This window comes from Cuculus canorus, chromosome 1, assembly GCF_017976375.1.
Source record: "Cuculus canorus isolate bCucCan1 chromosome 1, bCucCan1.pri, whole genome shotgun sequence".
Taxonomy (NCBI): domain Eukaryota; kingdom Metazoa; phylum Chordata; class Aves; order Cuculiformes; family Cuculidae; genus Cuculus; species Cuculus canorus.
The window spans coordinates 92,413,676-92,429,018 of record NC_071401.1 but is presented as its reverse complement, the minus strand read 5'-3'; the positions used below and the strand labels follow the sequence as shown (position 1 = coordinate 92,429,018).

At 38.4% G+C, this 15,343-nt stretch overlaps 1 protein-coding gene across 5 annotated transcripts in view; it reads left to right on the top strand.

Annotated features, from left to right (window-relative positions):
* The window catches only part of SLC37A1 (solute carrier family 37 member 1), a 38,597-nt gene that overhangs the window by 8,762 nt on the left and 14,492 nt on the right, over positions 1-15,343 (top strand). For all 5 annotated transcript variants that reach the window (XM_054076114.1, XM_054076124.1, XM_054076107.1 and 2 more), the window contains exons 6-11: positions 410-488; positions 1,316-1,451; positions 2,992-3,068; positions 4,925-5,091; positions 5,836-5,873; positions 12,752-12,835. In XM_054076114.1, coding sequence (XP_053932089.1) covers positions 410-488; positions 1,316-1,451; positions 2,992-3,068; positions 4,925-5,091; positions 5,836-5,873; positions 12,752-12,835 — 581 coding nt within the window. The remainder of the gene's footprint in view (positions 1-409; positions 489-1,315; positions 1,452-2,991; positions 3,069-4,924; positions 5,092-5,835; positions 5,874-12,751; positions 12,836-15,343) is intronic.

Sequence of the window (15,343 nt, the reverse complement as noted above, 5' to 3'; positions counted from 1 at the left end):
ATGGGGTTTTTTAGCCATTTTAACTCCACATGTTTGCAACACATCGTTCTACTTTTAATAAAGTCTGTTACGGTTCGGGTTTCCTTTTGCCTAAGGAGCTATAAGAAAAGGGAACCTTGTAAATCACTGATGTTTCTTCTCTTCCAAAATGCTGTTTTGAATAAGGTGGAATTAAGAATGAGCCTACAGATTTTTTCTTAATATGTTACAGACAAAATGGTCAGTTGCGGAGAGGGTTTTTTTTGTTAAATTAAATGTGTTTTGCAAAATGGATTCTTATGTCTAAAAGTGCCCATTGAAAATTAAATGTCAGTGCATATCCACTGACATTTTTCTTCTAATATGTAAAAATGGCTGGAAAGTTATTAGTGCATTCAAACTGATAATTTGTTTTAACAATTATTCTTAGATAAGAACAATTACAAACAGTTACTGGGAGCACTGGATTACTCATTTCTCTGTGCGTATGCAGTTGGAATGTATTTAAGGTAAGTCTCACTCTCTAGGAAACCCGCTTACTATTATATAGGAGACTGTACTACTGCTGAGATATTGTCCTTTCATGTTCTAAAGTGACATGTTCTGGTGAGAAAAGGAAGAATTTGGATGTAGTTATTCCATCTCTGTGCTAGTTGCTGTGGAAGAAACTGCATCATCCTGAGTCCCCAATGGACATAGGAAGCTTCCTACCTGCCTCCATCCTGACTGCCTTGTGCAGGAATACTTTCCAACTCACAATGTAGCCTGTCTTTCCTTTATATGAAATATGAAGGCATATATGCTGGAATATATGTTGCCAAGTTTTATTAGTCTACAACTCGCACATGTAGGCTAAGCCGATTGTCCTGGCTTTCTCTGTAGTCAAAGGAGAAAAGCAGACCCCTCAAAAAATAAAACCAAACCCATCTTAAAATGTGCAATATTAGCTGCTGTTTTGAGATGCATCTCTCTATTGAGAAGAACAGAACCTTCAGAACTAGAATCATTAGCAAGGGAGACAAGTCTCACTTTAAATGGCTGGAGACACGTCCAGCCTTACAGGTCACTTGGAAGGTAACTATGTAAGTAAACGACTTCCAGTATACTTCAGGGGAGTATATCCCCAAAAGACAATTAGTGAGTATGAAATATTTGTTGCTTTTTTTGTCAAGTACTAGAAGCTGCTCGTGGGCAGCTGTGAAGAAAGAAAGCAGTTATCGGTAAAGTTTCTCCTCAGCCAGAATTTAACAACAGAAAAACATTTATTTGTGAAGGCTTGAAGTATGGACTGATTTTTAATTATCACCTTTCTTTTTATTTCCTTCCCAATTCCAAGTGGGATAATAGGAGAACGACTGCCTATCCGGTACTATCTGACAGTCGGGATGCTTGCTAGCGGACTCTTCACTGCAATGTTTGGATTGGGTTATTTCTATAATGTACATAATCTGTGGTTTTACATAATGGCCCAGGTAGGTATGATATTATTTAGGTACTCTGAATTTCCATGGTGCTGACTAGTATTATACTGTTTAAGTTTTTTTTTCAGTTGCGAACTGTGATTAGTGGTTGGATGGGAGGATGCTGGCATACATTGTTGTTGATGACAGGCAGAAGTGATAGAGTGGATAACTTTAGGTTTTATCTTTTGAAAAATGTTTTTTTTTAGTGGAAGAAATCTTTGAAAACACATTCAAGTGTTTCAGTCTGTGTCAAATCAGTGATCACATCTTTGCTAGCTTAAATGTGCATGAGTTTTAAAACAAATGTATTTACTTTTGTCACTCTGCCAAGACCTGAGTGACGCATCCTGGCTTTCTTTGCATGAAAATTGCATTTATGCTGCTAATGATGAACAGTCTCCCACATTGGTGTGGCTGAGAACAGGCAGCTTCTGTAACGAGATTCATTGTGTGGGATTTTTTCAGAGTACTTGTAGATTTAATTGGGCATCACAAGAATATTTACCATTGACCTGAAATGGAATTCAGGTCAGGATCAGGGTGTAGTTAGCACTTCTGAGTCATTTTGGACACGTCTGCGCCTTGCACTGCCCCTTTCTTTGTGTTATTGCAGTAACACTTTCAGCAGTGGCACATTTGCATTTCACTGTGCAACATAGCATGTGGCGATACTAACTTCGGTACTGCAAGCTTTTATAACTGTTTCACCAAGCCATCTGTTTAACCATGTCGCTGCCCCGACACTCTTGGCTTATATGGATTCCAAGACAGGAGCTGTCTTCTTTAGGGTTGAGTTAACTGTCTGTACCAATGCTGCACCACGTGGTGTGGTCACTGAATCCTGTAATATCAAAGATGGTCTTGCACCACCAGCCTAGTTGTTTTTTTGCTGAATAGAGTGAGGTTGTTTAGTTGCATATTCAAATAGTCATTGTGCATGTGAATTACTGTTTTGCAATATTTCTGGTAATGTGTCATACTAGATAGGGAGCTTTTTAGGAGTTGAGATGAGTTTGGGTTATGATCTGTGCGGTGTGAAGTTCTTACTTCAGCCTTAATATAGTAATTTGCTTCTCCTCTCAGTTTATGTGCAGGTATCTGTTAAGCATTTAAGTTAATATTCAAAGTTATCTAGTCTCCCCTAAAGTTTTGGGGTTTTTGCTTTGTTTTATTGCCGACATGCTTTGCTGTGTGTTCAAACTGACATAAATGTAATGTTATTGTTTGGATGTGGGGAATTAGTTTCTCTGTTCAGTTTAGTGCAGTGCAATTTGTTTTGCAGTGCGTGTGATTGAATTACAATTTTTGGTGTTTTAAATCATAAAATAATTGGAGAGATGTAGGTAGAAGGAAGAATCTCCACAAAACATTGTATCTTCTTTATTCATGGAAAAGAATGCTCTCAACCTCCCCTCCGACCTCCCAAATCTCTAAATGCAAAGCATTTGTTTAGGCTTCCTTTTTCCAATGCAGCACTCGGCAGGAATTGTGTAGGAACCTGACTTATTGTAGAGTATGTTTATTTGTTATTATTTTTATATACTTTCAGATAGCTAATGGGTTGGTGCAAACTACTGGCTGGCCAAGTGTCGTTACATGTATTGGCAACTGGTTTGGAAAAGGAAGGTAAATAATATGTAATCCAAAGTTTTGGAAGTACAAGTCAACCTATTCTGAGTTGTAATATTATAGTCAATTTAAATATCTTTCTTTTTCTTCAGTGCTTTTTTGGGGATGAAACAAACGGTTAGGTAGATCCTTGAGAGGAGTTTTTGTTGTTACACTGATTGGTTTGTATATCAATTTGAAGTATTCTCTCTCTCATGACAAAACAGTGTTCTGTGGTAGCTCTTTAGTTTGATGTTTAATTTTTCAGAAGAAATATTTCAGAATTAAGTTAAGAATAATTCTTGCAAATATTAATAGTCCAAAACCACTTTCTATAAAGGCTGTTATGTGCCATTTTTAGTGTGGAATTTCCTGTGTTTTTCTTTGTGTTTCATAGCAGTTGTCAGGGTGTAATGCCAAAAGTATCTTTTTGTCTAATTTTTTTTTCCTGACACACTTAGAAAACTTGAAAATCTAATTAAAAACAGAAAATACATATGGCAACTGATTTAACCTTTCTTTTTGTCACTTTCTTTATACTACCTTTTTTTTTTTTTTTTTTTTTTTTTTTGTAACCTTAAGCCTGCATAGAGATCTCCCATGTTTATTTTGTCATACCATACAGGAGTTTTGCATAGATTTTGCAAGAGCTGCATGCTAAATCCATTGGCTCTGGTAATGGTTCATGCATGTAGCATATACTAATGCTACTCTAGTGCCACTTGTTGTAGATACATACTGTTGAATTAACATTATTTTCAGTCAGTTCAAAAGAAGGACATACAAAAATTAACAATATATGCTTTCTATATAAAATCACAGGATAGATAAGAAGATGTAGGGTTAAACTAGCTTTCCATCACTCCTGCAGTCTTTTTGATGAATGTTACAAAATGCGAAGAATTATAACTATCATACAATGCTGAACAAATTTGTGGAGTCTGTGCAAAACAAATACGTTTATCCAGATTTTGCTGTGTGCAAAAGTAACAGCTTTTACTTTTAGGAGACCACGCAGTGGACTGGTGGATAGGACTCTGGTTTGAATGTCAGTGATTTGGTTCTTGTTTTCCTTGTTTCACATTCCATGAAACCTCTTAGATCATGTCTTCAGCCAAAGGCAGAGATTTGGTGTAGTTTGAGTTAGGTTGCTCCAGGTAAGCTCCTGCTGAGGTCAAGGCAGTTTTCCCGTGGCTTACAAGATAAAAAAACCCTCTTAACTGTCATGACTTTAGTAGGATTTTTGTGGTTTACATTCGTTCAGATGGAGCCATTCTATACCAACTCTGATTTGGTATTTCCAGGCAGACAGCGGTTTGATGTGTCTGTTAGCCAAGCTTGCCACGGGTGTTATTTTCTACTAGTACTTAGCAAGTCTGGAATGTGATCAGAATATACTGAATTTGCTCTACCTATCCTGTGCAGATTGTTTTTTTTCTGCATGATAAGTCTAACATATCCCCAAAACATTGGATTATCAGTGCAGTGTGTTTGCAGGAGGACTTTCATTCCCAGAAGCATCAGAGTTAGCATGCATATGCTACATAACATCTACAAGCTTGTTTTTATCAAAGAAACTGTATCCAGAAATCTGCAAGCCTTAGTGGTGCTTTCAAATGCTATTAAATGCAGGGTGAGTTCTGTCATGCACAGAGAAGTATTTAGAATGCTTCTATTAATATTGAGGTGCTATGAAATTGCCAGATGAACAACTGTAGCCTAAAGAAGTGGTCAGTTAAAGAACAATAGTATTGCAGATATTTCACTGACAACACAGATGAATGGTCATTTTTAATATACTTTTCTCAAGATCGTAATGCTTATTGTTGGAATAATAAGAAATGTGTGGTTTGGCTGTTTTTTTTTAAATGCAGGAGAGGTTTGATCATGGGAATCTGGAATTCACATACATCAGTGGGAAATATCTTGGGATCCTTAATTGCTGCTTATTGGGTGTCTACGTGCTGGGGTCTCTCCTTTGTGATACCTGGTGTTATCATTGCTGTGATGGGGATCGTTTGTTTCCTGTTTCTTATTGAACGTAAGTGCTTTAATGGGATAGAACCATCGAGGGCTCATTGTGGGTGAAGAACACAAGCAGTTTAAGCTAAATGACCCAATGCAAAGTATATTCCTCAAGCTATACCAATACTTAAAGAACTTCTCCATCTAGCGTTCTAGGAAGCGTTCTAGTCTATGTTGAAAGAGTTTATATGCTCAGACTCTGGCATACCTGGGAGCACAACACTTGGAATTTGGTCCACTGCCCTGTCATTACTTTCTTTTTTTATGTATTGTTCAAGTGTATCTGAGCAGAATGTCCCACCTGGCTGCAATGTATATTCTGTGCTCCCATTCAGGCCATGCCATTCATGTTCTGTGCTATGACATACAGAAATCAGCTGATAGAGCAAGTTTTGTCACTTTAAATTCAAAATTAAAAAGGAATGCCCCATCCTGTCCCTACGTAAACTCAGAGATATTAGTATGACACTTATTTTACTGTAACTGTCCTATTTCAAGAAGTAAAAAGTTGTGCAGCTATAACTAGAATTCTGTAATGAGCTGAACTGTCAGAATAGCACTTAATGTGGCCCTGAGATGGGGAAGGTACCATGGAGCACCCTTTTCTTTTTACCTAAAGCTATAGTTACACATTTCTACCAGGACTCCTTCTGTGTTATCTGAGTATTGGTTTATTGCCACTAAATTACACTGCTGGTGTTTTAAAAGATATTCCTTATGTTTATTTTCACTAGTAACTATGTGTGGGTTTGTATTTCAGATCCTAAAGATATAAGTTGCTCCTGCACACCATCCAGTGTAAGTGAATGTTTTTTTCTGTTTTGACTTTTGCTTCCTAATTTAATATGATACGTTTAATATGATAGTTCTGGAAATCAGATAATCTACGTGGCTTTTTTGTGCCAAGCTGTTAAAACTGACCTTATACTTGAGAGAATGATGTGTGTTCTGCGCTTTACTGGTAAACCATTAGCTTTCTATCAAAGCAATGTGACTCAAGAAGTGAATGAGTTTAAAGTTTAGAAATGAATGATCTTACTACAGTAAACCGGGTAAAAACTGTTCTGTGTATTTGTTTTGGTTTTTTTCAGTTTTCTTACTTTCCTCCGGTCTTCCTGGCCATCTTAAGAGCATTTTGACCAATCTGCTGCTTTTGCCTTCCTTACTTACATATGGCATAATGAAATAACTGCCAACCATATCCTGTGAAGAGTCTCATTGTTTGAGAACGCTGTATTAGACATTGTAGAAAGTAAAGGGCAAACAGCCTTTTTACTGACACAGTGTCGATGAGCCATGTATTGACGGGTTTGGGGATGGAAGGCTGGATAGAGGAAGGAACAGTAGGAGCACATGGCTAGGGAAAGAGAGAGCAAGAGATGGATATGAAGCTGAGGTAAGGAGATTGGAGCAAACAGTGAGTCTGTGACAGCGAGTTTGATTATGATATAATATGGCCTTTATTTAACCAAAACTGACATTAAAAAGAGCTGTGAAAATGAGAGAGAAATAATCTGTGCTTAGTGGTATGGGTCATCAAATCAATGCTTTAGTTTTTGTGGCATCACAGAATAATTTAAATTGGAAGGGATGGGACCTCTGGACATTGTATGGTCCTGTCTTCTGCTTGTAGTAGATCTAAATTTGACATTGAATCACATTGCTTAGGGCTTGCCTATCAAATTTTGAAATCCTCAGGGATGGGGATGCTGTTTATACATAGATGATTTTTTTTTTTTTAATATAGAGTGAGTTTTGGAATTCATATATTTTACTGGTGTGAAAGCAGTGGATCTTGCTATTGTATGAGAGCTTTTACTCAAAGGGCCTAAATTTTGGCAAGATAGTGAACTCTTCTACGCTGTAAATATACTGTCATCCACAAAAACCGTGGAACGCATATTCCCAACATTACAAGGGAACATGCAACTCTCTTGACACAAGAGTTTGAAAATCCAGCATCAGAGATTGACTGCTTAAGGCATTGTTGAAGCGCAGTTGATGTGTGCGCATGTGTGTCTGTGCAAATGTCTAAGCTTTCTTTGGATTGCTGAACATTGAATCATAGAATCACCAGATTGGAAAGGACCCACTGGATCATCGAGTCCAACCATTCCTAACACTCCCTTAAACCATGTCCCTAAGCACTTCATCAACCCGTTCCTTAAGCACCTCCGGGGAAGGTGACTCGACCACCTCACTGGGCAGCCTGTTCCAGTGCCCAATGACTCTTTCTTTTTTCGCAAGACTTGTTCTCCAGCCCCCTCACCAGCTTCGTTGCTCTTCTCTGGACATGGTCCAGAGCCTCAACGTCCTTCCTGTGGTGAGGGGCCCAGAACTGAACACAGTACTGAAGGTGCGGTCTCACCAGTGCTGAGGACAGAGGGAGAATAACCTCCCTGGACCTGCTGGTCACAGCGTTTCTGATACAAGCCAAGATGCCATTGGCCTTCTTGGCCACCTGGGCACACTGCTGGCTCATGTCCAGTCGACTGTTAACCATTACCCCCAGGTCCTTCTCCTCCATGCAGCTCTCCAGCCACTCTTCCCCCAGTCTGTAGCACTGCATAAGGTTGTTGTGCCCCAAGTGCGGGACCAGGCAGTTGGCCTTGTTGAACCTCATGCCATTGGCCTCAGCCCAACGGTCAGCCTGTTCAGATCCCTTTGCAGAGCCTCCCTACCCTCCAGGAGATCGACACTTCCTCCCAGCTTAGTGTCATCTGCAAACTTGCTAAGGGTGCACTCAATGCCTTCATCCAGGTCATAGATAAAGACATTGAACAGGGCTGGACCCAGTACCAAGCCCTGGGGAACCCAGCTTGTAACTGGCCTCCAGCTGGGGTTAACTCCATTTACCACCACTCTCTGGGCCCGGCCATCCAACCAGTTTTCAACCCAGGAGAGTGTGCGCCTGTCCAGGCCAGAGGCTGACAGTTTCGGAAGCAGAATGCTGTGAGAAACTGTGTCAAAGGCTTTACTGAAGTCCAAGAAGACTACATCCACAGCCTTTCCCCCATCCAGTAGTCGAGTGATTTTGTCATAGAAGGCGATCAGGTTAGTTTGGCAAGATTTGCCTTTCGTAAACCCATGTTGACTGGGCCTGATCACCCGGTTCTCTTGCATATGCTTCATGATAGCACTCAAGATTACTTGTTCCATGACTTTCCCCGGCACTGAGGTCACACTGACAGGCCTGTAGTTCCCTGGATCCTACCTGCAACCCTTCTTGTAGATGGGGATTGCATGTATCCTTCCTTGTACCATGGTGGCAGCAAAATTCATGACTTTTAATTGTTTCTGAAAGAAAAGCTTTCTCTTCAAACGCTTTTTTAATAGTAGGTTGGAAGTGATTAAGCTATGGTACCAAGATATTTGGCCAATGCTTGCGAAGCAGAAGTTCATAAGACATTTTATGTACTTATAATTAAGTAGTGTAGAAAGCCATATCAGTGGCAAAAATATGTGCCTTAAAAGCTTTGGCTACTATGTGAGTAGGTGATTCCTTTCTTGCCTCATGTAGGTTTGACCCAAGAGGAGGGAGGTAATTTAAATAGAACAAGAGGAAAATGAAAAGGAACAAGGAAGAGAGCATTAAGAAGACCAGCTGTGTGCAACTTCTTGTAACAGAAATTCATTTGTAGCCCACTTTTGTTTAGAAGTGCCTCTGCAGGTTCAGCTATGTTTCTTGTTCCGTAAGACTCTGATATGTGTTTGTCTCTACTGTAACCAAAACCTAGAGATCATGTTGCTCCAGGCTCTTTCTCCTTTGGCTCCCAGGAACCTGTGGGCAATCAGGTCAGCCACATTTCCAACTAGTTCTTTGGAAGAATAATAGGAGAAGGTTGGCGAAGAAGGCCTTAAGGTTCCCTATGTGTGAGGGCAAATCAGAGCTGTTGTGGAAAGTGTTGGAGGGAAGATTACAAGGGAATCTCACGTATATTTTCCAGTGCTAGGGGATTGTACATGGAGATTGTCTGCACATGTAGGTATATGTGAACTGTACCTTCTAGTTGCAAGTCTTGCAAGTAGACTGTACAGGGATGATTGCAGCTTTTTACCACCTTCCAGCAGTTTCAGATAGGTGGCTTTTTATGTTTGAAATGCTCTCTTTGTCTTGAATAGTAACTGAAGGCAGCTTTTCTAGTCTGTGTTTTCAATTCTTTACCAGTTAATGTTTTTTTTTTTTCCTCATATGAAGCATTCCTGATAAAGCTGAATACTTTTAGTGTTCCTTGGAACTCTGTTCTTAGCTTGTTACTGTGAGATAAGGTGTGGTCATAATGCACTCTGTATTTTTCATTTAATTCTCTTTCATTCCTTAAAGGTAGCTTCTGTGAAGTATGAAAATATTTTAGATGGCTTTTAGAGACTCTTAACAGAAGAAATTTTTTTCCTTAGCTTCTGTGTCATTCAGAAGTGCTCCCATGAACATTTCAGCTGCTGTTTATAACAGGTGGAACATAATGCTTACAGAATTCGCTGTTAGGCTCTATGGAGGTAAATGTTTGTTACTTGTTTCTTGTTTCAAACACATTTTTACTGAAAAGCATAACTAAAGAGTTCTGCACAGTACATTGCTCATATGTCTCAAGGAACTGGTATGGAAAAAATGATATTTAGTATTTACTTGTGATATTTGTAACAAAATATTAGTATTTTAGGAGCTTTTTCCCCTTCCATTCTTGACCCAGTCCCAGAAAAGGGCTAGCATTTGGCTTAATCATCTCTAGAACACCAGCCAAATCACTGCTCCAGGCTCAGGCTCAGTCTCATTGTGTAGGCATGCATTTGACCTTCTGTTTTCCTGGAAACCTTGCTCTCCAGAGCAAAAAGCATCACTTCTTCCTTCCCTTTTCCTTATATTCACATCTGCCTGTCTCGTAGGAGATGTATAAAAGTGCTTCCCCACCTGCTTTCCACCCTTAGAATAAGATTTGCTGTTGTCTTAGGAAGCTATATGCTGTTCCAATTGTGCAAATACCTCTCTTCAGACCTGTGTGGACTACAGAGCACAAGGGATCCTAACTCTTTAGTGAATAACGCTCACAACTTCTGTTCACTGTGAGGGGGATGGATTTAGAAGTTAAGGAAGTTAATAAGGTAAGAATAGAAGTTCAAGAAGATCCACAAATGCAGATGTGGTAATGACAATGTCTGAACATAAAGATTGGTAATTAGAGGAAGATTCGTGTGGTAAAATAGACTGTGTTGTTATTGGGGGCAAAAAATTTTAGCTGTGTTGTGCAAGGGGATGGATTTTGCTGGCAGCCATAAAATGCTAGCTGTATTTTTTCGCTCTGTCATTTCATTGACCACCTCAACAATCTGTATGCTTTTGTGAATAGTTAGAAATGTTTTTTCTGAGGCACTAGAGAAACATATACGCTTGCTTTGCTTGTAAGGCTGTAGTAGGTCACTTTGGACAGATGTTGTACTTGAGTGTAGGCAGCACAGCCGAAAGCTGAACCCTACTGTGGAAGAATAAGGGCAGTTAAATTTAAGCACAACTAAAATAAATGCTCAGCATGAGGGAAGCCCTTAGGGTAGATTTATATTAAGATTCTTAGATCAGGTTCATCTCTGTGTGATATCACCATCTTGGATTAGTTTGGTCTACTGTTTATTTGCAGCATGAGCGTAAGCCCAGTATTTCTACAGAGTTTATAGTGATGAGTAATTGGATTTCATTGAGTTGTCCAGAAGCACAGATGGAGAACCAGGCACTGAGCCTTGAATGTGTGGTTCTTATTCTTTGTTCATGAATTTCTTGGACTGTGCTTCATTTGCTTGTATTCCCCTTGTCTCTGATTTATGAATCTGATTTTTTTTCAAAATAAATATTTGAGTACAATGAAGCACTTTTAAATGCTAGCATTGGGTGCTTAATCTATGACTTTCCCAAAGACTGTATTCCTGTGACAAAAACAAACAAGAAGTTAGTGTGCTTTATTAAGCACTGGTGCACTTTCATACTGAAAATTTAAGATTAGTTTTACTTGCATTTATGAAATGTGATGATTTAAGAACTGTTTTCATTGCTTCCCTTTCTCTCTCTACCTTTTTTCTCATAGGTAAACTCATCAGTTGCAGCAAGTTCATACAGAACATGCTTTCTTTATGTTCTGGGAACTTTCTTTAACCTGACTTTGTGTTTCCAGGAAACTTAACTCTCTTAAACTCCTGTGGCAAAGTGCTTGCGCCTTTAAAAGCTACCAAGTTGCAGTTTTTATCTTCTGAAAAGGAGAAAGAAGTCTAAGTATTAAATGTGCAGCCTCTCAGTCTAGTCCTTTTCCTCAAACATTTCCTCCTTACTACAGTAAATCTTATTTTTGACAATCAAATAAAAAAAATCTTTCATTTTTTCTCTGCTGAGTTGCTGAATAAAGATGTAGATGACTTGTCTCTAGATAATGGATTTTCTTCCCCATAGATTGTTGTAAATCACTTTTTTGACAAGAGCCTAATTTTCTGTAAGATAAAATATAAAATTTGTTTTATCAGGCCTAGTGGCTTTGAATGTTGTTTGTTTGTTTATTTTAGGGTACACATGCCCAAGACTGCTTGTGTCTCAGATGTGCATTGGGCAGCAGAAATTCGTAGTTTATCATCACAATTTTTTTGCCATTTTAGAAGGACTTAGTTGTGAATGGCAGTTTGTCTAAAGAATACTGCAATACATATCCTTCTAGTTTTGATGGGGTAGAATTACCGCATGATTAATTTTGAATTAAAATGTTCAGTGAGGATGGACAGTCATTTTTTAATTTGTGGTGGTGGGTTTTAAGGGTTTTATTTGTGGCAAAATTTGTTTGGTTTGGTTTTTTTTTTAATATGGCATCCAAAGTGTGATTAGATACTAAAAAAAACACATCCTGGAGGAATCACAGTGCCTCTTGTGGTCTTAGCAATAGGTTGTCCCTTCCTGACTGCAAACCTGCTTTGAAGCTGTACATTTAATTTGGTGGAAAAGCCTTAATGTCCCTGATAAATCTTTTTAGACTAAGGATCTCAGAATGATGTTTTCCAATTAACGCAGTTTTGATGTGAATTGATACAGTAATGCGTTTGTTAATTAGTAAGTATAAAAATCAGGTCCATCTGGGGTCTAAAATATAGCTTGTTGCCTTAATTTCTGTACTAAGCATGCTGGGGGTGCTTAGACTCTTCATTAACCCTCCTGCCCATAAGAGCACAATCCATTTCTGAGTTAGAAGAATATAGTGTGCACAAGCTAGAAAGATAAACTTTAATATTAAAGGGTTAGGGAAATGAAGAATCAGGATTTTCCTGACACAAAGCAACTTCTATAGTTGCTACTAGGATCATCTGCTTGTGAGAAAAAAGTAGGTTTGCAAGGTCAATGAAATATCAGTAGAGGAAGAAGCAGCAAAAGATATGAGGCGTGGCATGACTTTATTCTGATTTCAGTATGCCACTTCTATGTAAAAACAGTCTGAACTTAGCCTTCAAATAAATTTGTGATTGCATTTTATGTACGTTGCTGCAGGTCTATGTAGGAACTTTAAAAACCCCTAATACACTGCCATTAGGTTAAAGATGCTCCAATTGGGTTTATGTTTATCTCACAATGCGCAAAGACTTTTGATGCTCTGAAGTGATCCTTTAAAAAACAAGCCTACAGAAGTATGAGTGGTATTTGTTTTGTGTTTTTTCAGAGTTCTAAAACCTTCATGAATGGTGCAGCTCGATTCAGGGTCCAGATGCCCACCTTAAATGCTAAGGAAACCAGCAAACCTCAGGTAAAATATTACATATTGTTGGAAAATAGAAGACTTCCTAAGGCTCACATGGAGTATTTACAGTTACTATTGTTCATCCTTTATGGTGCCAAAATCTACTTCATACACATGTAACTTCAGATGAGGGAACTAAACATTGTCTAACATTGGTTCTGGAAACTGAGTTGAATAAGACAGCATGCTTACTCATTTGTTGATCTTCATACAATTCCAGCAAAAGAAATGCACTGCAAAATATTTGAAGTCTTTGAACTGCTTATATCATGTTTGTCCTGTCCTTGCAGTCTCAGTTCTCTCCCTTTTTGATATAATGGTTGTATGTACTTACAAGATTATACATGGAGACAGAGAGTTCTAAATATGAGTGATTAATCACAGAGATCTTGCATAAAACTTTTAACTGTAATTGCTGGTAATTCTTACTAGAAACTGAGTTCTGGATTTGCCCATTTGGGAGCAAAAAGACATTTTGTCTTGTAGTGGACATTAACCAAAAATTTCCATTTGAAATTTTGTATTTGTACTGGGTACACTTGGTACATCATATCCTGGGATGACAATTTTTTTTTTTTTTAACTTTTAAGATTTTTGCAGGAAAATAGATACTCCTTTTCATTCTTTGCCCACAGAATAATAATCAGCATTCACAAGGTATAATCAATGTTGATAAAAAGGTTTAGAATTTTTTGCTAAGGATACACTTTACACATAATTTTGATCAGTCCAGGTTAAATCCCCTCTGTACTGGGTTTATTTATGTTAATTTTGAGCTGCCCAAGAACATTCCCCAGCCCAGAATCCATTTGGCAATATTATTTCACAACCAGCTGGAGGATAAGGGGAGGAGGTGTAAGAATATCAGCAGGTGTCTTTAGACAGCCATGGAGACCAAGCAAAAATATAGTCAATACATTAGTAGACAGATTTCTTTTCTAACTGTGCTAGTACCTCTACTGTCAGCCTGTGCAAAGAGTCTGCATAGCAAGCAGACAAAGAAAACGTGTCCCTTCTGACCCTGATTGGTGCTCTCTTATGAGTAGGACAGAGAATCAACATGGACAACAAAGCATGAGGACCCTTGCTGGCAATCCTGTCGATATTCCCGCCCTCTCCACCCCTTAACTCCAACCCTGCCAGCTGAGTTATATGTTTATATTATGGAGTCTTAATCAGACTAAGAAATAAATTAATTATAAGTTAAAAAATCTTGTTTGTCAATGTTTGGGACCCTCTGATTTTCTGCCTGTGACAGAAGATAATCTTTTTCCTGTTAAAGCAGAGTTGAACATCTTTCCTTTTTATAGTGGTTGTGTTACAGTTACGCTGAGCTAATTATGACAGTCAGCTTTTGTGTCTGTGTAAACGACAGATGTTTTGCATCTATGAGCTGGTCTCATCCAAGCACATTGGAATAGCAGCTTTTACTGATTTTTTTTATCGACTTCCTCAATTACTGTAAAAAGAAAGCAAATATTCAGGATATGCAGTGATTGAAATCAGAATGGGGCTTTGGATGCATGACCTGAATACTTCTGTGTGTTCATTAATGCGTATGTCAGATTGGCCTCTTAAAAATTACACAGAATTGAGGGATAATGAATTATTCCCCAGACATCAAGAGTGTGCCATATGCCTAATCACACTCTGTGACAAACTGGCAAGGCTGAACAATGTTATCTCTGCCAAGCATAAACTGCTGTTTTATTTTTCATTTCACTACATGCAGCGTAAAAATCCCATGTTGTCGATAAAAGTTTCCAGCATGAGTTGCTAAATAAGTTATTTGGAGTTCAGTCACTTCCGCTTCAATATTTCATCCACTCTTCTTAAGTAAGCCTTAAGCTACCTGGCTGGAAAATGAGCAGCATTACTTTAGACAATCCTGGTTAAATCTGCTGTGCAAATTGTGCAAGAGATACTCACTTAAGACACTATCTAGAAGCGTCTTCCATCGAATCCTTTTTTTCCTCGAGTGGTAATAGCTCCACAATAGGTGGTTTGAATTGCTGCTGTTAGAATAGTACAAGTTTTGAAGTTGTTCCAGTAATTCAAAAGATAAATACTTAAGATGGTGATGATGGAATGACTTGTGCAGTAAAATAGGTTTACAGTGCCATGTCAGAAGTTTCTAGGTGTTTTTCCTGTCTCCTAGTTAATGCCTCATCAGGGTGAAGGTCTTGTAAATCCTGCATCCTATCTAACAGTACTGTACATATATTTTGAATTCTACATGGTAGCTACTAAAATTATGCTAAATGTCCGGGCTCAGGTGGCCAAATGGTTGCCTTGAGTCTTCTCCTAAAAGAAGTTCATTAAGAATGGAATTATTTAGAATCACTGAGTGTAAAATAGCAGATGTAATTTTTCTTTCTAGGTTGGAAAAGAAGTACTGAGGATGATTTATACCTGATTTTTTTTTCTGTGTACAGCTGCAAAATGTAAATTTCCAGCTCTATTCTGAGAATTCACATCAGTGTGGTGGATGGATAAAAATGAAAAAAAATATCC